The sequence below is a fragment of the Ochotona curzoniae genome, unplaced genomic scaffold (assembly GCF_017591425.1).
Source record: "Ochotona curzoniae isolate NIBS_2020 unplaced genomic scaffold, NIBS_Ocur_1.0 contig_2235, whole genome shotgun sequence".
Lineage (NCBI taxonomy): Eukaryota > Metazoa > Chordata > Mammalia > Lagomorpha > Ochotonidae > Ochotona > Ochotona curzoniae.
The window spans coordinates 1,336,548-1,357,290 of record NW_024465384.1 but is presented as its reverse complement, the minus strand read 5'-3'; the positions used below and the strand labels follow the sequence as shown (position 1 = coordinate 1,357,290).

Genomic DNA, 20,743 nt, shown 5'->3' with positions numbered 1-20,743 from the left:
GGTACTGATATTCAAGTTTCAATAGCCTGGAAGTAAAAATAGATATAAATGTAAAATTCCAGTTAATCTAGCAATTAGATTTTGAATTGGTTCTCTCCTTTTAGAAGAAGTCTTTCACAGATTAATAGAATGAACTGGGAAATCTAGAAATGGACACATTTACGGGAATGTAGAATATAAAATCTTAGGCTGTATACCATAAATGTGTGTGTAGAATAAAAATGAATCAGATAATTAAAAGTTTGTGAAATAAGTGGGGAATGTAAAAAGATTTCACATTTTAGCCCTTCAAATTGTTGAGAAAAAGATGAGACATGTGTTGGGCCTAAATTTCTGACCAAAGTGAAAGCTGACTGACTATTGCCGTCTTGTGTGTGTGTGCTTCAGTTTCTCAGGGCACCGGAGGTCCTGTGCCAGCAGCTAGTTCAGGAGCTGGGGTGTTCACGATGGGACGGTTTCAGGTAAGGCAGTTGCTTTTCTTTGCCTTCATTCCCTCTTTGGGGAAAGTTGTGTATAGAGTAAAATGCCCTCCTTGAACCATAATTGCCAGTTCAGTGATTTTTGCTAGCACAGTAGAGAAATGGTGGTCCATCATCTGCCCTCCCCAGCCAAGATTCGTTCTTAAGGTATATTTTCCTTCATTCCTGATTTCCTATGCAAGTGTGTATCTAAAGTTGAACATGTTCATGGATACTTTTTTGCTTTTTTCTGTGGTGGTTAGTTCACCTTGTTGCTCTCTTAATGTTAGGTGTTGCTTCTTTTTTTCTATTAGTATAATAAGTGAAGAACAGTAAACATAAACATCTTCGTCTCTAAACAGTTTTTCATATTTATGGTAATTTTGTAGGTTTAATTCCTTAAGTGAATATACAGAATCATTGTCCCATATGAAACCATGTCAGGTTTATTCTACCACTTATTCAATGAAGTAAGCATTTCTAGCTTCTTTGTGTGTAATGTTAAACAAACTTTGCAAATCTATTCCTTTCATTGTTTCATAGCACTTTGAGATTATTCTCTTACTAGGCCTTGAAGTTGAGGATAGGAAGAAAAAAATTTTTTTTTTCGTTTGTATACTGAGATCCTGTCAGTTAGCCACTGGACTGAGTTTTTGTAATCTTCCATCCACTGGTTTACTCCCCAGATGGCATCACAGCGCAGAACTAAAAGCCAGGAGTCAGGGGCTTTCTCTGGGTCTCCTAAGTGAGTGCAAAGGCCCAAGCCATGGGCCCTCTTTTGCTGCTTTCCAAGGTCATAAGCAGAGAGCTGGATCATGGAACAGCTGGGACTTGAACCAGCATCTATATGAAATGCCAGCAGAGGCTTAACTTACTACCCTACAGGGCCATCCCTAGATCCTCTCTTTAGTATCATGTACTTATTAAGCTTAGCCAGTCCTTCCAAATACATATTTCATTACAGATGTGTTGTACTCCATTGTGATATTCAGTTTAGCTTCACAGTCAAAGATGGAAAGGCTATGTAAAAAACAACCTAAATACTGATTGGAAAATAAAGAGATTACATTTTAATGGTCCATGTTACCAGTTGGATTTTAGGAACTTCCATTTTGTATTTTTGTTTTTTAAAGATTTGTTTATTTTTATTGGAAAGTCCAATATACAGACAGGAGGAAAGACAGAGAGAAAGATTGTCAGTCTGATGATTCACTCCCCAAGTGGCCACAACAGCTGGAGCTGAGCTGATCCAAAGCCAGGAGCCAGGATCTTCTTTGCGGTCTCCCACGCAGGTGCAAGGTCCCAAGACCTTGACTGCTTTCCCAGGCCACAAGCAGGGAGTTGGATGGGAAGCAGGGATGCCGGGATTAGAACCAGCACCCATATGGGATTCTAGCACCTGCAAGGCAAGGACATTAGCCCTAGGCTACCGTGTCGGGTCTGGAACTTCAGTTTTTAATCTTTTTCTTTTTCTGTCAGGTTTCAGTTGCAATGGATGATGCCCAGAAAGAGAGTAAAAGTAAGACAGAAGATACAAAGTCTGTTCATTTTGAATCCAGCACTTCAGAGTCCTCAGTGCTATCATCAAGTAGTAGTCCAGAGAGTACCCTGGTGAAGCCAGAGCCTAAGGGAATGGCCATCCCCAGCATCTCTTCAGGGATGCCACATAGCACCCACACAACACTTATCTCGGAGACACAGTCGGAAACTGGGCAGCCTGCTAAGGTTGGACGTTTTCAGGTGACAACTACAGCAAACAAAGTGGGTCGTTTCTCTGTGTCAAGAACTGAGGACGAGATAGCTGAGGGCAGAAAAGAGGGACCAGTGACATCTCCTCCTTTTATGGATCCAGAACAAGCTATTCCTCCTGCTGCGATACCAAAGAAAGAAAAGCCTGAACTTGCCGAGCCTTCGCATCTGAACGGGCCATCTTCTGACCTTGAGGCTGCCTTTTTAAGTAGGGATGTTGATGAAGGTTCAGGTAGTCCACACTCCCCCCACCAGTTGAGCTCAAAGAGCCTTCCTACTCAGAATCTAAGTCAGAGCCTTAGTAATTCATTCAACTCCTCCTACATGAGTAGTGACAACGAATCAGATATTGAAGATGAAGACCTCAAGTTAGAGTTGCGACGATTACGAGAAAAGTATGTATTCTTCTGTTGGTAGTAATTCTTACCACTATTATCCACTCTTGGCTGTTTATTAGTTTACCAAAGGAATCCATTAATGACACCAGCACATATAAATATGTTGCAGGTTTTGTTAATTATATTTAGAAAATTATGTTAAATACCAAATTAAGCCATCCTATATATATGCTCTCAAAAATCCGAAGATCTCCCCTGATGTATTGTTTGTGATTGACCAAGAGTTTCTGGGGAGTTGGCTTGTGTTGTGGGGATCAGTAAGATGAGTTGACAGATCAGTGCTAGTGTATTTGAATACAGTGTAAAGTTTGCTGTTAGTTCTCATTTGAACAATAATGGTTACAATATTTTGAATTGTTTTATTATGTTTTTAGGCATCTTAAAGAGATTCAAGATCTACAGAGTCGCCAAAAACATGAAATCGAATGTTTGTATACCAAACTGGGCAAGGTTCCCCCTGCTGTCATTATTCCCGCAGCTGCTCCCCTTTCAGGAAGAAGAAGGCGACCCACGAAAGGCAAGGGCAGCAAGTCTAGTCGTAGCAGTTCCTTGGGGAATAAAAGCCCTCAGCTTTCAGGTAAAAGCCCTCAGCCATCCTTCGTTTCTGTCTTCAAACTGTGCATGTAACTAACCTATTTGTTATTTTTGTTAAATTTCAAAGGTGTTTGTCTTTCCTAATATTCTTGCTTCCTTCCCTACCACTGTATTTAGTGTACCTCTTTTTGAGTCTGTGGAACTAGATTGGCCAAGTATTTGGCCCTTTAGCACACACATGGGATACCTGGAAGAAGTTCCAGGACCTTGGATTTGCCTGACCTACCCATGGACAATGTGGCCATCTGGGGAGTGGGCCAGTAAATGGAAGATCCATCTTTGTCTCTCCATGTCTCCCTCTCTATTCCTTTGCCTTTCAGATAAATAGAAATAAGTCTTTTAAAGTATGTGTGTGTGTGTGTGTACACACACACACACACACACATACACACACATAACCTTGCCTGTTAACTTACATAACTCAAGTCTAACCAAATTTGGACAGTTGGGAGAATACACTGTATCCTTCCTTTTAATAAGTCGGTCAGAATTGCAGCTGGACTGAATGCAAATGCCGTATCAGTGCTTGCATACGAACCAGTGATGATTTCCTTGGATAACTTTTTTGGGGGATTGCCCTTGTTTTTAGTTTGAAAGACGTGCACTGTTTGTTCTCCAAATGCCTGAGTGCCAGCAGCTCAATTCAGGTCTCCTCTTTGTATCCAAAGGGGGTTGTGCTGTCACCTCTTCTATCTCCCAGGGTCCACATTAGCCGGAAGCCGGAGTGTGGAGTGGAGTCAGCAGTTGAAGTGAGGCACTCCCCTGTGGCTTGCCATCTCAATGACTGAGTCAGATGCCCCCTACTGCTGTTAAAACCTTTTATTTCATTTATCTTTATTGTGAAAAAGAATTTGGTAATGATTGTAATCAAATAGTTAGATCATAATCTCTTATGATGGGTTATAATTTTTATATATTAATTTAAATGGTTTTTAATCTTAAAATCTTTTAGTGTTAACAGATAAGTTAGTTAAGAGGGCTAACATGGATTTTGTTTCATATTGATCTCCAGATCTAATTTAAATATGTTGAGAGCAGTTTCAAATTTCTTAGCAACCCTACATTGTTAGAAGACTTTATAGATGCCCAAACCTGTTCTCCAGCATCTGAGGACTAATTCACAAACCCATTAGCAGTGTTGTGATGATTATAATGGAATTCAGCTGGTTTAGGTTGCGATCCCAACTTTGACATACTTCTTGAGTGGACTTCTATTCAACTAGTAACTGGAGAACAAGCAGGTAGTTTTTAGGATGGTTGGTTTATATTGCAGCAACTACCAATATTTATAAATACTAATTATTCTGTACCTACCTATATCTTTTTGACACCTTTTGTGTCTGCTTTTCTTCCTTTCCTCCCTCCTTTTACTTGCGAGACAGAGCGCTCCTGTCCACTAATCCGCTTCCAAGATGCCCAGTGACTGAGACCAGGAGCCTGGTACCTGAGCCAGTACCTCCACTAGCTCCTCTTTTGTGTTAATCTCTTGGCATTTTCACAAAAAAGCAGACTGTGGGGGAAAAAATTCTTTACCATGATAAGCATCTTTTCTAAAAGACAAAAGAATGATTGTGTGTCACCCCTTCCTTGCCCTTCTGTAAATGAAGGCCGTATTTGAATGGCACCTGCATATATTTTTCCTTATGCTGCTTTACTCCTTTTTGGCAGGTAACCTGTCTGGTCAGAGTGCAACTTCCGTCTTGCACCCCCAGCAAACCCTCCACCCTCCTGGCAACATCTCAGAGACCGGGCAGAATCAGCTGTTACAGCCTCTTAAGCCATCTCCCTCCAGTGATAACCTCTACTCAGCCTTCCCCAGTGATGGTGCCATTTCAGTACCAAGCCTTTCTGCTCCAGGTCAAGGTAAGAAATCAAAGCTTTGCCATCATCTTCCACAAACACAGAAGTGGAGCTCTTGCCAAACCTAGGACAAAAGCCTGATGAATAACCTGTCATTAGGTGGGTCAGGTGATCAGCTGACCGAGGCATAGCCTGTGTGTTTTATGCTACACGAGAAATGGAGCCATGGCTGGCATCAGTAGACTCATCAGGTGAAGTAGCTTTTCTTCAAGAGATTATGATGAAAATATCTGTCTGCAACCAATATGAGCAACTCATTTGGGATTTTGAACTTCAGCTAAATGCTAGACAGATTTTTCTTGGCAAAATCCTGGAGAGTTATAGCAGTTTCTGAAAATTAATTCACTTTTTGTCCCATGTAGACGTTTTAACTTTCTAGTCATGAGAACATCATTACGAAAAAGGCCTTTAATACATTTTTTTGTCAGTGATCTAATTTCCAGTTATAGCTTTGTTTATTACTGATAAGAGCATTTCGGCAGGAGAAAGAACTTCACATTAGTGTTAAGCAAGAGTTGAGAGAGTTGATTGGGTGAAAAAAAATGAAAAATTAAAAAAAAAAAAAAACGGGCCACCTTGCCACAATTTCCTAGAAACTAACTGATCTTGTCACAAGGTGCTCAGTTGGTGAGCATCACAGCCTGGCTCGCGTTATGGCAGTTGAGAAAAGCTTCAGCATTTTCCAGATGGAACTGAGACCTGATATTTCTTGTCTGACCTATCTGCACATTCCCCAGAAGCTTATTCTTCTGTGTGCCATCTTAGTGCATTTCACCACTTCAGCCTCGAGTTTCTAACATCTTGTAGTTGTGTTCTGTCTCTTCTCCTCTCTGTTCTCCCCTGTTTTCCCCCTCTCACAGGCTGTGCGAAGTTTAACTGTGCATCTGAACAGGTGACATTCAAACCTGGTGGCAGGAGGACCCGATTTCTGAGTACGCCCTGCTTGGCTCTTTGTGTGTAACACCTTTACTCCTTCCTTGTCCTTGCTCTTCTGCTGCTTGAATCTGATGTTTCACACTGTCCCTTTTCATTTGTCTCTGTGTATCACCTGCTCAGTGGCTTGGCTGACCTAGTGTTACCTTCGGAAGTTTGGGTCTCAACATTACTTATGGTAAAAGATGAATAAATAATTGTATGTTTCTGTACATTTCAAAACAATTTTCTAGTAGAATTGCTTCTTTGGAGATCCCTTATAGGGGAGAGATAGGGTGACAGCTGAGCTCCACAGCCATGTTCAGCACAGACTCCTTGCCCTCGCAGAAGGCATGCCAGCCACGGAGGCACTGAGTCCCCTCAGCAGGAAACACCTGTCATGGCTTCTCCATTCTGTTCAGAGTAGGCTGGAGTAATTTTTTTCTCCTCAATTATGCTTAATCAAGAGACAGAATCTCTTCATTGGATCCATATAGAATCACTGCCCTCTGAGCCCCATAAAATCAGACAAAATCTCTTCGTATAATTGGTGACTGAACAGAATTGTGAATGTGATTATCCTTATAAAACATCAAAGCCTGGCATCTCCAAGTGAAAATTGTCTTTTTAACGTGATTTTTAGAATTTCTTGGCTTTATATGTAAAAATAAGGCACGGTAGTAAGTCACTTTATCTTCGCTGTCAGTGGAAAGAAAACAATGCCTGTTTCCCAGGCTGCTGTGCGCCTCGGATCAGCCCGCCTGGCTGGACAAGGGCAGTGCCGCCTAGCACGCACTGAGGGCTTCCTTTGGACACGCCAGTGGCTGCCAGGTACACGGTCTGTGGTCAATGCGTGTGTCCTGAAATAAAATTCTTAAAAGCAAATCTCAAATGAAGAACCTTTGTTAAAGTTTGGATCACTGTTTGTTAAGGCCTCAAACTTCTGGCGTGGTTATTGAAGTGCTGTTTGATTGCATGTGCTAAGGCCATCAATGTTTCCGAAGACAGAGCAGGGATCCCTGGGCCTCTTTGTGGTGGGAAAAAGGTACTCTCCCCTTGTCTGGCGACCAGATTTAAAGGGAATAACAACAGACCCGCCTTTATGCATGACATCTCCATGTACCTGTCTGCAAGCAGAGACAGAAAGAGATCTGTCTGCTGGCTCACTTCCCTTCCTCCCCCACCCCCAAATCCTGCAGCAGTTTTAGGGGTGACCAGGCCAAAGCCAGGAGCCAGGAGCTCAGTCCTGGCCTCCCACGGGAGCCTTCCGTGGCTCCTAGTGCGTGCACTTGCCAGAAGCTGAAACCCAGGAGAGAGGGTAGGCACTGTGGTGTCAGATGGGAGCCATCTGCTGTCCCACACGAAGCATTACATTGAACTTCCACACACGCATTGGTTCTCTAGTTGCTTTATTCTTTCTCACCAGCGTTAGTAGTAGACGGGCTCTCCCTGAAGTAAGCTCTCACTGCCTTCTCCCATGCGGCACAGGGCCAGGGCTGCAGGAGGGTGGAAGGGCACTGCTCGTGCTGGCAGGTGCTTGGGAGGAAAGGGGACCTTTTTGGTTTTATGTTTTTGTTTCTTGAGCACTGAGATCAATAATTTTTCTGATCAAACTCTCCTGAACCATGCGTATTAGCACCTTGACGCCTTAATAAGCACTTAATTTATGCGTACAGCTAAAAAGATAAAATATCAGATGTAGGAGAGTACTGTGCCACCTGTCAGGCCGAGAGGTCTGAGAGGGAAGGACGAGAACCGACGCTTCCTTTTTTGAAGTGTAATAGGGCTAGCATCGCCTCGATTCTGCAAATTCTCATCACGCTTGTGAAGGTAGGTGATATTTCCCCTATTGTTAGGTGAAAGTGGTTAGAATTATTCAACATTGTCAGTTTTTTGCATCTGAATGTGAGCCCCTACATCTGTGAAAGTCACAGGATCCGTTATGTAACCCTGGGGGGGTTGACGTACTGGTTTTGGATGCCTTATTCTATGCTGTCAAGATAGTTAATGATTTGGAAGCACGGCTTGGCTTATTGCTCTATTTGTTTAGAAATTGCTTGTTTTCCACATACTGCTGAAAGACTTTTCTGGAAGGTCTAAGATGTGGAAATATAATAGCCCATTTAAATTTGAATTAACTTAAAACTGTAGCAGTGGTCCTAAGTTGAGTGCTTTCTAACAACCCAGCAGGAGAAACAGAAAGTGGGACAGGGTCCTCAGAAACACTGCCTGAATGCTTGCAGCTCAAACAGTGCGCCCTGAGAGGCTGAGTTGCTTCACCCTCCTCGGTGCAGAGTGAATGTGTGTCAGCTGGGAAAAAGCCCGTCAGGAAACTGCAGACTGAGAACACACTGGCAGACCACAGTGAACTGTGTGTGCGTCAGGGCTGCCAGGCCCTACCTGTCTGTCTCCCCTCCTGTTCTCTCTTGCTGGGTCTTTGTGTGCTGTGTGGATTCTAAAGATTGTACACTGATGTTTTTGTTAACACACTGCTCTCTCTTTGTGCTTCAGGGAAGATGGTGAAAAAAGTCTGTCCCTGCAACCAGCTCTGTAGTAATTATCCTCTTTGTTGTGTTCTTTGATTGCAAAGCCTGTTACCCACGAGGTCTCTGAGCTCTGACCGCCAACTTCCGTCTCTGCACCCTTTTCTAACACGCTTAGCTGCTCACCACTGGCTGTACTTGCCGATTGAGAAAGCACCTCAGAGTCAGTGCTCAGTGAGGACTCCTGGGAGCCCCGCTCACACAGTCCTGGGTTGGTGACGCCCTTAGATATGTACGGGGGGGTTAGAGAACCCTGGCTCCTGCAGGAGAGAGACAGAACTTTAATCAGCAAATGTGTGCCTGTCACTGGAAAGTTAATAGCAATCAAAGCATTGACATTGAAGTGGGAGAAGCCTGCTGGGTTGGTGAGAGGAAAAACACTATTTGTTATGGTTTGGTTTCTCCCATGGCGCTTTCTCTTTAGATTACAGATAATTTAACAGCTCGGCAAAGCAACTATACAGGATTGATAAAACTCTAGATATAGAATATCGGGTGATGGATACACTTTGGTTTGTAAAATGTATTGTTGCTCTCTGATGATACAGAAAAAAATGTATTATGGTGGGAGAAGGAAATAAAAAAATTATTTTGGGCCAGTAGACTGTATACTGCTCCCCAGGACTTCTCAGAACTGACACAGATATTAAGGATAATTTTAACACCCTCTCTAGAAGGCAATCAGATCTTGCCTTGGGAGTTTATTTCTGGTCACAAAGGGATATGTGTTCACACACACACACACACACACACACACACACACACACACTCTCTCTCTCTCTCTCTCTCTCTCTCTCTCTCTCTCTCTCTCTCTCCTCTTTTGTAAGACCTTTATTTAAAAGGTACAGTTGGAGAGGAGAGACAGAGGGAGCGATCTCTCACTGGGTCACACCCCAAATGGCCTAAAATGGCTGGGGTTGCCCAGGTCAAAACCAGGAGCTCCTTTTGGGTCTCAAATGGGTGCTGTGGCTGACGCACGCACTTGGGCCCTCCTCTTCCATTGCTTTCCCAGCGTGATAGGAAGTGGAGCAGCCTAGCCACGAACTGGCACCCATATTGGAATGCCAACACGACACCACAGTGCTAGCCCCCCCCCCCCCCACGCACCTTTATTTAAAATAAAAACATATATATTTGAAAGGTAGAGTTAGAGAGGGAGAGAGATCCTCCTGGAGTGATGGCTGTCCCTTGGGTCAATCCCCACTTGCAGAATCCAGTGTCAGTAATGTAGGCAAAGGGACCCCGCACCATCGAGCAGACGAACGCCGAGACCGTAGAGGTGTGATCCCAGCACGAGTGCTTGGTGATTGCGTAGTGCTCACCTTCCTGGGCCCATGCTTGTGACTTCTGTTAGTTCACTGGGTCATTCATCAAGCTCACAAACAGTAATCCTTGAGCAGGATGCTGTCCTCACGCATGGGGTGTGCTTGCTGTCTGCATTCCTGCACGTGCTTGCCCGCACCATCGCCTCTGCTTCCCGCCTCACCACTGCCTCCTGTCTGCTACTTGAGGAAGGCTGTTTCCCGTGCTTTTCTCCTTCTCCAGTTGGGTTTCCAGTGCTGTAGTGGAGTTGTCCTTCCCTTTACACTGTCTATGCAATAACAATCCCTTTGTGACTCCAGTGGGCACCAAGCCAGCTGACACTCACACTGCAGGAGTTCCCCGTCTTGCCATGGGTGTAAGAAGCATGTCACCTTCCTCACACTGCAGCTGCACTCCGGGATTAGCTATTTTTAACACAGACACGCTTGTGTGCGCCACTGCCTGGGCAGTGAGACGCAGCGGTGGGTGACAGAGGGCTTGTGAGTGCACCGGGTGTGCTGCTGTGCTTGGACCTGACAGCAGGGAAGTGCATGTACTGGCCGGAGCCCCTGGCGTCACTTGGATAATCTGAGGCCTTGTAGCTCACAGCTTATTGGAGTAGCTTTTGTTCTGCAGCAAATGTGTGAGATGTGGTAAGAAAAGGGCGGGGGGGGGGGGGTTAGGCAAGAACGAAAGCCGAGACCATGACACTTGTTTCCCTCTTCCTCGAAACTCGCTTCTTCGAACGCTCCCCAGTGTGCCCTCCGGCAGAGCCCAAATCAGGCAGGACACGGACTCCTTCCTTCTGCATCAAACCGTAGAAACCGAACGGTATTCATGGTTGAAGACTCAGAAAAGCTTCCCCCTTCCTTTGTGCACCCCTAAATGCCTCATGCTGGTTGGAATATGCCTCGATGCTTGTAGTCGGAGGTGACTTTGCGGGTAACCTGGGATGGCAGGTAGGGATGGGGAGGTTTGAAAAAGCCTGGAAACACTAGGAAAAATGGGAGCTCATAGCCAGGTAGTGCATGGAGGTTGAGGATTCAGGCCAATTTCATACAATTCCCGGTATCCAAAGAGGGGCCTTTGATAGTCTCGTCGAGATCAGAGAAGCCAGTTACGTACAGGGTAAAGGCCTTAACGCTGCCAAATTGTGGTGTGGTGTACACGAAGGTGACGGGTAGGGTTGTTAAGACCAACCTTTGTGGATCAGAGAGATGGGTATCATTTACGTTGATAGAGAATTTAGCCACGAAAGGGGACTTGTAGGTGGTAAAGCTTTGGGGCTGTGGTGATGTTAGGAGCCCCCTCTGTCCTTTGGCGAAGGGACCTATGATAAGCATAGTGGCTGGACCTTAGCTGGTGACGCTCCTCAGTGCACAAGACGCTGGGCTACCTGGCTGCATTGCCAGAAAGCTTGCGGCAGGCAGGGCTGCTTCGTTGAGATCCTCTAACGAACGCTATACGTGATAACGTTGACGGATGAGAATAGGACAGGTGCCGAGATGTTGGTATGGTGGTAATGGCCCCTGACCACCAAGCCTCGCCTAGTTCAGTTTGTGTCACCGAGTTTACCAGCCGTACCCTTAGCAGCTAGGGAAGTGGAACCTGATTTTCTTTATACCGTAGTCTAACAGTTACGTCGTAAAAAAGGCCAAATATGGGACTCAGAATCTTCCGTTGCCATGGCAGGGCGTCCCATGGTCCATCCATTGCCCAGCGTGCTGTGGCCAGCATTCAGTTCATTCACTGGGAAGGATTCCCCACGCCGCATGGCGCCACATTAAGCCGGGTCTTACCTATCAGCTAACCCTTAGTGGTACCAGCTGAGCACATAACACGGTTGCAGGGACAGTGAACAGCCAGGCTGCGCCAGCTCAGCCTCCTGCCGGGACCTCCAGCAGGAAGGGCACATTCACCGATGACCTGCACAAGCTGGTGGACAATTGGGCCCGAGAGGCACACATGATTCATTTGGATCAGGCAGGAGAAGGAAGCAACAGGGCACATTGAAGTTAGGAGGTAAGGTTCCCCGTTGGGGCGACGTTACGTACCAACTGGGGAATCCATGCTATAGATCACCTGGATCACAGGAGGCAGGAAGCGGAATTGCAGTTCTGTGTACTATGTAGGAAGGTCTGCAGCTTTGAGCGGGGCTAATGGGACGTTGGGAAGAGGGAGTGCTCAGTTGTTGAGGGTTTATTTTGTCATTTCATTGAAGAGCAGAGAAATACAGGGCAGGGGTGGGGACAGATCTTCAACCGATGGTTCACTCCTCAAATGGCCATGCCAGCCAAGGAGCCCCATCCTGGTCTTTATCTTAGGTGACAGGGACTCGAGTATTTGAACCTTTCCACTGCTTTCTAGGCATGTTAGCAGAAGCTGGTTTGGAAGCAAATCAGCCAGGGCTCAAACCACTGCTCCCATATGAGATGCTGGCATCTACTGTGGTCGATGCCAGACCCATTGGCCGCCACTTAATGAGCTAAGTTTTTGCTAACCTTTCCTCCAATATCCTAAACTTTATAAGCACAGGATATACACATAACATCCCTCTTCTTCCTATTTGGCAATTACAGAATCAGTAAACATAATGGAAGTTTTTATTTTGCTCTACTCTGTTAAATTAAAACAGTGTCAAGCCTAGTATTATTTTAGTACCACCTGTTTTATACCCATTGGTGTTGTGCCCCCACCAAACTTTACATGTAGTTGTTTTGTTTCCAGGGCCCTGGAATGGCAAGGAAGTTCTCTGCACCTGGGCAGTTGTGCATCTCCATGACCTCGAACCTGGGTGGCTCTGCCCCCATCTCTGCAGCATCAGCTACCTCTCTAGGTCACTTTAACAAGGCTATGTGCCCCCCACAGCAGTACGGTTTTCCAGCTGCCCCATTTGGCACTCAGTGGAGTGGGACGGGTGGCCCAGCACCACAGCCACTTGGCCAGTTCCAGCCTGTTGGAACTGCCTCCTTGCAGAACTTCAACATCAGCAATTTGCAGAAATCCATCAGCAACCCCCCAGGATCCAACCTGCGCACCACTTAGTCAGACCTAGAGGCGGGAGACGGAATGCTGAGGGAGGCTGGGGCGGGGGAGGAGCCTGTATACTAACTGCTAGTGCTGCGTTTCACTGGCTCGTTCTCGCCAGAAGGGAGTATTTGTAACACCGCTTTGAGCCCTCCGATTGGAACCTGTCCCTGCCCTTTTGATTTTCGGTGGGACTGGGAGCAGAAGGAAGCAGCCGCTGTCTTGGCAAGGGCAGCTTCGACTCTGCTGCCTGCGCCCAGAGGTGGGGGCACTGGTGGAAGCTACCAGAGAGCTCAGCGTGCACCCAACTGGGGGAAGCTCTCAACTGTGGTACATGCCCCAATCCCTCCCTTCCTCAGAATCCAAACCACATGATAAAGCTACTGGGCTCTCTCCCTCCCCGCCCTCTGTCTCTCCTTCCCCCACCCCCCTTAGAACCCAGTGAAAAACACCGGGGGACTGGGGCTGCAACCCTTTGTTACGAGATAGGTCATTAGTGCTTTAAGCAAAAAATATTAGCAGCTTTGACTGCAGCATTAGCAGTTAGGAAAAAGAAATGAAGTTCCCTGCGGACATGTAACTGCCATCAGTTTTGATGTGGAAACACTGTGATATATAAATGTTGTTGGACAACAGTAGTTTTAAGAGTAAAATATGAAAGATTTAAAAAGCCCCCCGCCCAAAAAAAGCTAGCTCTGTCCTTTACTTATTAAGACACTTTAACTTTTTCCTTTGTATTCCCATTGTATTAGATAAATAAATGTGAATGTAAAATTGTATAAATTACTGTACTTGAATACTTCTGTTCTCCCAGTATTGCTTGCTGGACATTTTAGTGCCTTGGACTTCCATTGCTTCTGCCATTAGCATCAACTTACCAGACCCCAGATCAGCAAGGGCACGTGGAAGGAAACCTTAGGTCCTCGTGACCCCAACAGTGGAAATGCCAAAGGGAAACTGAAGCATTTGTTGTTTTGTTTTGTTTATGTTTTTGTAGACATCAGCAGTTTTGTCTGAGCAGGTGGAAGATGAGTAGGTGAGAAGCGAAGTGGACGTCAGTGGTTACGAGCTGTCTGTTTCAAGAATAGTGAGGGAGAATCGGGCCATTTCAGAGATGAGCAGATTGAGCTGGATGGCAGACTGAAGCGTGGGCAAACAGACGTGTGTGCCTGGCCAGCGACTGTCCTAACCTAACCCTTATGCGTCTGAGCTGGGCTTGAACACACAAGACTGAGTGGGTACTGAACAAAGAGAAGGGGACAGGCAACAGTTGCAAGTTGGAAAATGGGATTGTCAGCATCCCAGATGGCAAAAGTTCCTCTAAGAAAAACCACGTGGCTTGCTTTCCTTTTGATGCTGTGACCGTGTGTTTCTCGGCTTGAGGGAGTAGACCCACTTCTGAATTAGCATTAAAGGGAAGAATGCATATTCCTACCCTTTCCTCTGCAATGTCCAAATGTGGTTGCAGGATCTCAATCTAACGTGCCACCATTTTTTCTAGAGTAACTAATATTTTCACATCTTCATGTAAATGTTCCCATTAAATTGTAACTGCAACCAGCCAGTATTATTTAAAGTTATGCCTAGTTGTAACGGGCTGTTGTGTTTTCAGAGTTTTCCAGAAGTGCTGTGCTCACTGGCTGTGTTTGAGCTCTCTTTCTCTGAAGATGGAGAAGGAATGAGCACTCTTAGGGGTGCTTCTTACGACTTAGTTGAGAACTTGACCTGTTTCCAGCCTTCTGCTCTGCTCAGCAGCACATCTCCAACACGTCCAGGCTGGAGGAGCGTCGCTGCTCCCCACACGCTGTCCCTTCGTGCTCAGGCTCAGAGCCTGGACATGGTCGTAACAACTGCAGGTTTCAGGAAGGTAGAAATGAGGAGAGAGGTGTCGAGGTCTGCTTCCCAACTGTTGGCTTGCCCTCTGCTTGAATCACTGTGGTCGCACTGGTGCCAAGGAGATGGGCAGCGGGTGCCAGACGTGAGCCGGCACCCGGGAGCAGGCAGGGCAGCCAGGTGCAGCGCAGTGGTGGTCTGTTACTTTGATTTAAACATTTTGAAATCTTCTCACTCATACCAACAGTAAGAACTGGTTTCATTTGCTATTGGTTTCCCCTCCTGTGGAAGTAGTAACTGAAGCCTAGAGGAATGAACTAGTGCTACTGAACTGTTTAAATTATTTTTGTTAATAATACACTTTGACTATCTTTTTCCACATTTAAAAAAAAAACTTTCTGAATTATATGTTTTCCTTACATTATTTAACAGTGTACACCATCGGGGGTTTCGCAGCAGCCGTTCCTGTACATTTTGCACTAACTCTGGGTGTGGCGCTCCTTGTAAGATTGCGCTTTGTGCTTCAGTTTGTTACCTTTGTAGAACTTATTTAATGAAACCGTTCAAATAAACCAAACTCGCTTTTGTTGAGCTCTGGGGTTTTGTCTCATTGGCTGTATTGGGAGTTGTGTGCAAAGTTCCTAATTTGCAGGAACTGTTTTTAGCATAAAATTTTGCCCTGTCCTACAAAGGTGATTTTTTCTTTCTTTTTTGGAGGACAACAATAAGCATACCAAAACCAAAAAATGAACATATGACCAAACCCACGCGACGACAAAGTCACGCTTAAGACGAAGAGAAATGTGGGCAGCCTGCTACCTCGTCCTGTTCCAGAGAGGCCTGCGACGAGCCAGCGTCGGGCCCTCGGAAAGCCCCTCCCAGCTTCACGGCTTCCCACGCGGGGAGGGTGTGTGCTCCAGAGTAACCGCTTTGTCTGCCAACGGCTCAGCCCTTACAGCACTTCACAGAGTAGAACTCAACTCCCCGAGGAAAGCGCTGTGAGGCGTCAAAAACCAGAAGCCACTTTACGTGAAGGCAGGTTACATAACAGCTGCAAGAGGGAAACTAAATCAGCTCCTGTTGTTTGGAATTTTCTTAAAAAATAATTTACTTCCATAAATGCCTTTCTAGTCTGGGTCACAGTCTCCTTAGGGTGGTCTCCTTAGGGTGGTCCTGAGTGCAGGACTCTGATGTCACAAACCCATAAAATAGATTGTACAGTAGTGCCCCCTTACCCATGGTTTTGCTTTCCATTCTTTCAAAAGTAATTTTTTTTTTAATAAAGATTTATTTTACTTGAAAGAGACATTCATCTGCTGGTTCATTCCCCAAGTGGCCACAGTGGTTGGAGCTGGGCTGATCCCAAGGCAGGAGTGCTGCCTCTGGGTCTCCCACGCAGGTGCAGGGTCCCAAGGCCTTGGGCCGTCCTCTATTGCTTTCCCAGGCCATTAGCCGGAAGCTGGATCCCGAGTGGAGCAGACGTGACTCGAACCACCACCCCAGGCCTGTTCATCTGCACTGTCCTGAGTGGGGCATGCAGGTGCGCCCGGGGAAGCCACACCATCCTGGCAGCACCCCCAGCTAAGTGACCTTTCCTTTGAGGTGCAGGCGTGGTGATGCAGGTCACCCAGACATGCCAAGGAGAACTTGTCAACGTGAAAAGCTGAACATTCTCACTGATGAGGAGGGATGGGAGTGCTGAAACTAAGGATTCGAAGGGCAGAGAGAAGCAGTGCGCGTATCTGCTAGCTCACTCCCCAGAAGACCCCACGCCCCCCGGAGCTGGGGCCGAACCAGGCCAAGGCCAGGAATCCGAGCTCCGTTGGCTCCCACACAGGTCCCAGGGCCTGAGCACTTGAGCCGTCCTCTGCTGCCTTCCCAGGCGTGTGAGCAGAACAGCCAAGACTTGAACCACTGCTCCAGCGTAAGACGGCAGCTTCTTAAGTGGTGGCTTAACCTGTGAGCCCCGCAGCCGGTTTGCTGGTGAGACTGAGAACGTCAACCTGCAGAAAATGAAGCCAGAGTGCCTGCGGGTGCCAGTGGGTTGGCTCCTGGGGTTCCAGGTGCCCCCGGGTGTCCCAGAACTCATGCCTCAGCAAAAGGAGACTGACAGAGCCAGCAGCGGGGCAGGGGAGGGCGGCTCAGTGAAAAGCCAACACTGCTTCGAGGCAGGCGGCTGCTGGCGAGTCCTAAAATGTCTCTTTATTAACACAGCTGAATAGAACAAACACTGAGACAGCCTTTGGGGCCCGAGGCAGGAGCTTCATCGACCCGGAGCCTTGCCACCGCGCTGAGCCACGACTCCTCTAGGTCCCCGGCTTTCCCGCAGCGCCCCGACGGCCAGCCCACCGGTTCGGTTCGGGAGGAACCAAGGTAAACCCTGGGAAAAGTTCATTCCTCAGAACTGCGAAGTACTACAAGTCCCTTCTGACAAACCCCAGAATCGCGGCCCAGGCCTCAGGATGGCTCCAGCTTCCTTTTCTTCATGTCCTGGCTCTTCCTGTCCGAGTTGTAGTTTCCTGTGGGCGACACAGGGATGACCTGTCACTGCCATGACTTTAAACTAAGGAAGAAGCTGTTCTACCCGGGAGTCACATTGGGTCGTGCTCATCATTTAGAGTAAAAGCCCGAGAATGGCATCACTCGTGGCACGCTCACACGCGGCCTGCTGCCAGCAGCAAAGACCAGGAGTCGGGAGCTCTGAGGGAAAGGAGCTTAACCATCAGCTTAGCATTTCTTAGCACCTTACAATAATCCTATCTGGGCCCAGTGCAATAGCCTAGTAGCTAAATCCTTGCTTTGCATGCACTGGGATCCCATACGGGCAACAGTTCTAATCCTGGCAGCCCTGCTTCCCATCCAGCTCCCTGCCTGTAGCCTGGGAAAGCAACCCAGGATGGTCCCAAGCCTTGGGACCCTGCACCCACGTGGGAGACCCAGAAGAGCTCCTGGCTCCTGACTTCGCATCAGCGTAGCTCCGGCTGGTGCGGTCACTTGGGGAGTGATTCAGTGGACAGAAAGATCTTTCTGTCTCTCCTCTCTGTAAATCTGATTTTCCAGTAAAAATTTTTTAAGTCTTTTAAAAATATCCAATTTCTCATTCAGGTTCAAGACACATTTATTTGAAAGATGGAGAGACAAGATCTTCCATCCAATGGTTCACTCCCCAGTTGTAACAGCCAGGGCCGGGCCGGGGGCCGACAGCAAGGCCTCCCCAGGCTTGGCAGGAAGCTGGACGGGAAGCAGAGCACCTGCGACTCCAACACCCAGCTGGCTAACACGCTGTGCCACCATACTGGCCCCATATTCATCCATTCCTTTTTATGTGAAAGAGAAAAATCTCCCACCTGCTGGTTTGCTCCCCAGATGCTCTGAACTGCGGGGCCGGGTCACAACAAAGCCAGGCCACTGTCGCTGTCCCCCAGGACACACAGGAGCAGGAATGGCCTACCGCTAAGCACCTGTGTGCAGCGCCTGCTCACAAAATGGCACCCTTGCTTGAAGGATGCACAGGATCAAATCCAGGCGGTCCCTTTTATTTTGTTGCTGAACGCTCCTCTAGGCTACCTGTTCCGTGCTGGTCAGTGCCAAGCCCCTGAGGGTGCCAGGGTGCAGACTTGGTGGGTTGCTTCTGCTGGCAAAGGCTGTGGGTGCCCCTGCGCCAGGTCTCCAGCTCGACCTTCGGGGCGGGAGTGGCAGAGGCCTGGGCTGGCTGCGCCCCAGGCCACGGCCTGATGACATCGTCCAGGATATCCGGCGTCTCATCCCACAGGTCCAGGTTTTCGTCCAGGTTCTCTGCAAAGGCCACGGAAAGCATAAACCTCAGCATAACGTCACACCGAGTACTGGGAAGGGGGCGGCTCCCGGGGTCCCCCACCCGCACGCACACTGAGGCGCTCCCTGTGCTCCCACTCGGGACCCCAGCAACCCACTTTGGGTCTTCCACTTCTCAGTCTCCCTGGGGCCAGGGAACGGACCTGCGAGCCCCGCACAGGGATGCGCTAACGCAGTCAGAGGTGGTACCTGCAAGGGAATCTTTCTCGGTGCCAGGTTCAGAGACGGCAGGTATGGGCGTGCTGTGTGTCACGGGGGGAGCAGGGAGCGCCCCTGGGGTTCACGAGAGGGGGAAAGACAAGTCAGACACAAACACACAGCACCCACGGCTCACTCCTGAGGCCCAGGCCTGCCCTAAATCCGAACCCATGGAAGCCATTAACCATTATTTGAACAAACTGAAGCAAGAATGCAACGTGTAAGACAAGCAAAATGAAGGCCCTGGCAGTCTGCTAGGGGGTGGCACAGGTCCTGGAGGCCGACCTCCCCCGCCCCATCAGCAAAGCTCAGCCCACAGGAGGTTCCTGATACAGCACATGCAACTGAGCCCTCTGACTCCCAGTCCTGCAGGGCAGTCTCCGCAGAGCTCCTGTTCCAACCCAGCCCCGCCTACTGCACAAAGACCACCAGGCCTGCAGCGGAATGCTCTCCACCCTGACCTGTCAGGCGCTTCCCCTTCCCTAAACAAGATGGGCTGTCCCATCACCCAGCTCCCTCCTCCGGTCCTTCTCTCACACACCCTCGGGCTCCACGTCTGCGGGCGGGGCCGACGTGGGCACCTGCTGCTGCTTCTCCATCTGCTCCCGGAACTGCTGCTGCAGCTGCTTCTGCCGGAGCTTCCGCAGCTGAGTGGCCTCGCTCCGGCCCCGCTCTCTGCAACGGGAGGTGCTGCCGTGTTAGCTGACGCATGCGGAGCCAGCAAACCGAGGCCGGGGAGAGGAAAGCCAGGAGCGGGAGGCGGCCCGTACCGGGAGCTGCCTTCTTTATCCCCCACTGTCACCACGTGGGCGTTGTCCGGGTGGCTTGGTCTGCAGGGGGAGGTCCCCTCGGGTGCCGGGGCAGGTCCCAGAGCCATGTGCGGGCGACAGCTCTTATATCTTGCCTGCTCCACAGATGGCTCATAGTCTTCTCTCTTTGCTTTACTCAAATCCATGTCAACAGGCAACTGCCAAGGGAGAAAGGAAAATTTAAAAAACAAAACAACAACAAAAAAACTTTCTCCAACTGCTCATCCCAATAAAACAGACAAACCTTCCACCAGACGAAGAAAACAAAACGAATCCGGACAGAGACAAAAGTCAACTGCAAAATCCTCAGCAAAGCAAGCGCACAGCACACGGGCCCGTGCCCAGCCGGCCAGCCCATGTGGGGGGGACGGGGCGCGTGGCGAGAGGCTGGAGGACACGCCCCATGGGCATCTCAACTGATTCCAGAAAACCCCCTGACAAACATGGACACAACACAGTCAACTGGGACTTTCACCTCAGGCTGATGAACATTCTATGGGAAAAGGTGGCTTTTCCTGAAAGATGAGGAACCAGGCCAAGATGCCTGCCCTAGGGGCCGGTGCCCACAGTGCCAGCTGTCTGCTCAGGCACCGGGGGAGGCAGCGGAGGCTGGCCCAAGTGCTCGTGTCCCTGTGTCCACATGGGAGACCTGGAGGATGCTCCTGGCTCCAGCCTGGCCCGTCAGGAGAGTGAACCAGCGGATGGAAGATCTCTCCGTCTCCTCTGGAACTGCGCTTCATTGGAAAGTCAGATACACAGAGAGGAGGAGAGACAGGAAGATCCGTCTGCTGGTTCACTCCCCAAGCGGCCACAACAGCAGAAGCTGAACCGAACTGAAGCCTGGAGCTTCTCCAGGTCTCCCATGCGGGTGCAGGGTCCCAAAGCTTTGGGCCTTCCTTGACTGCTTTCCCAGGCCACAGGCAGGGAGCTGGATGGGAAGTGGAGCTGGATTAGAACCAGCGCCCATATGGGATCCCGGTGCGTTCAAGGCGAAGACCTTAGCCATTAGGCTATCACGCCAGGCCCATAAATAAATAAATCTTTGAAATCTGCTGTCCCCACTTCTAACTAGCACTAAAGATTCCAACCACAGTGACGAGGCATTACAGAAACTAGAGTAGTGGCGTACACAGTGGGAAGCAGGCTTCATATTGACATGATCTATTTGTTTTTAGGGATTTAATTTATTTATTGAATACACAGGAGAGATCTTTCTCCCATCTATT

General features: G+C 48.3%; 2 protein-coding genes across 2 annotated transcripts in view; one reads left to right on the top strand and one right to left on the bottom strand.

Moving 5' to 3' along the window:
- WNK1 (WNK lysine deficient protein kinase 1) overlaps positions 1-15,267 on the top strand; it is a 109,054-nt gene extending 93,787 nt beyond the window's left edge. Inside the window, 7 exon segments of the mRNA XM_040972197.1 lie at positions 388-461; positions 1,938-2,602; positions 2,980-3,182; positions 4,868-5,062; positions 6,360-6,368; positions 11,648-11,838; positions 12,544-15,267. Of these exon segments, the coding sequence (XP_040828131.1) occupies positions 388-461; positions 1,938-2,602; positions 2,980-3,182; positions 4,868-5,062; positions 6,360-6,368; positions 11,648-11,838; positions 12,544-12,861 (1,655 nt within the window). The 3' untranslated portion in view covers positions 12,862-15,267.
- Positions 15,268-16,856: 1,589 nt separating this feature from the next.
- RAD52 (RAD52 homolog, DNA repair protein) overlaps positions 16,857-20,743 on the bottom strand; it is a 45,206-nt gene continuing 41,319 nt past the window's right edge. The window contains exons 9-13 of the mRNA XM_040972196.1: positions 19,479-19,675; positions 19,250-19,398; positions 18,700-18,783; positions 18,244-18,471; positions 16,857-17,195 (exon numbers count right to left, since the gene is read on the bottom strand). Of these exons, the coding sequence (XP_040828130.1) occupies positions 17,134-17,195; positions 18,244-18,471; positions 18,700-18,783; positions 19,250-19,398; positions 19,479-19,675 (720 nt within the window). The 3' untranslated portion in view covers positions 16,857-17,133. The remainder of the gene's footprint in view (positions 17,196-18,243; positions 18,472-18,699; positions 18,784-19,249; positions 19,399-19,478; positions 19,676-20,743) is intronic.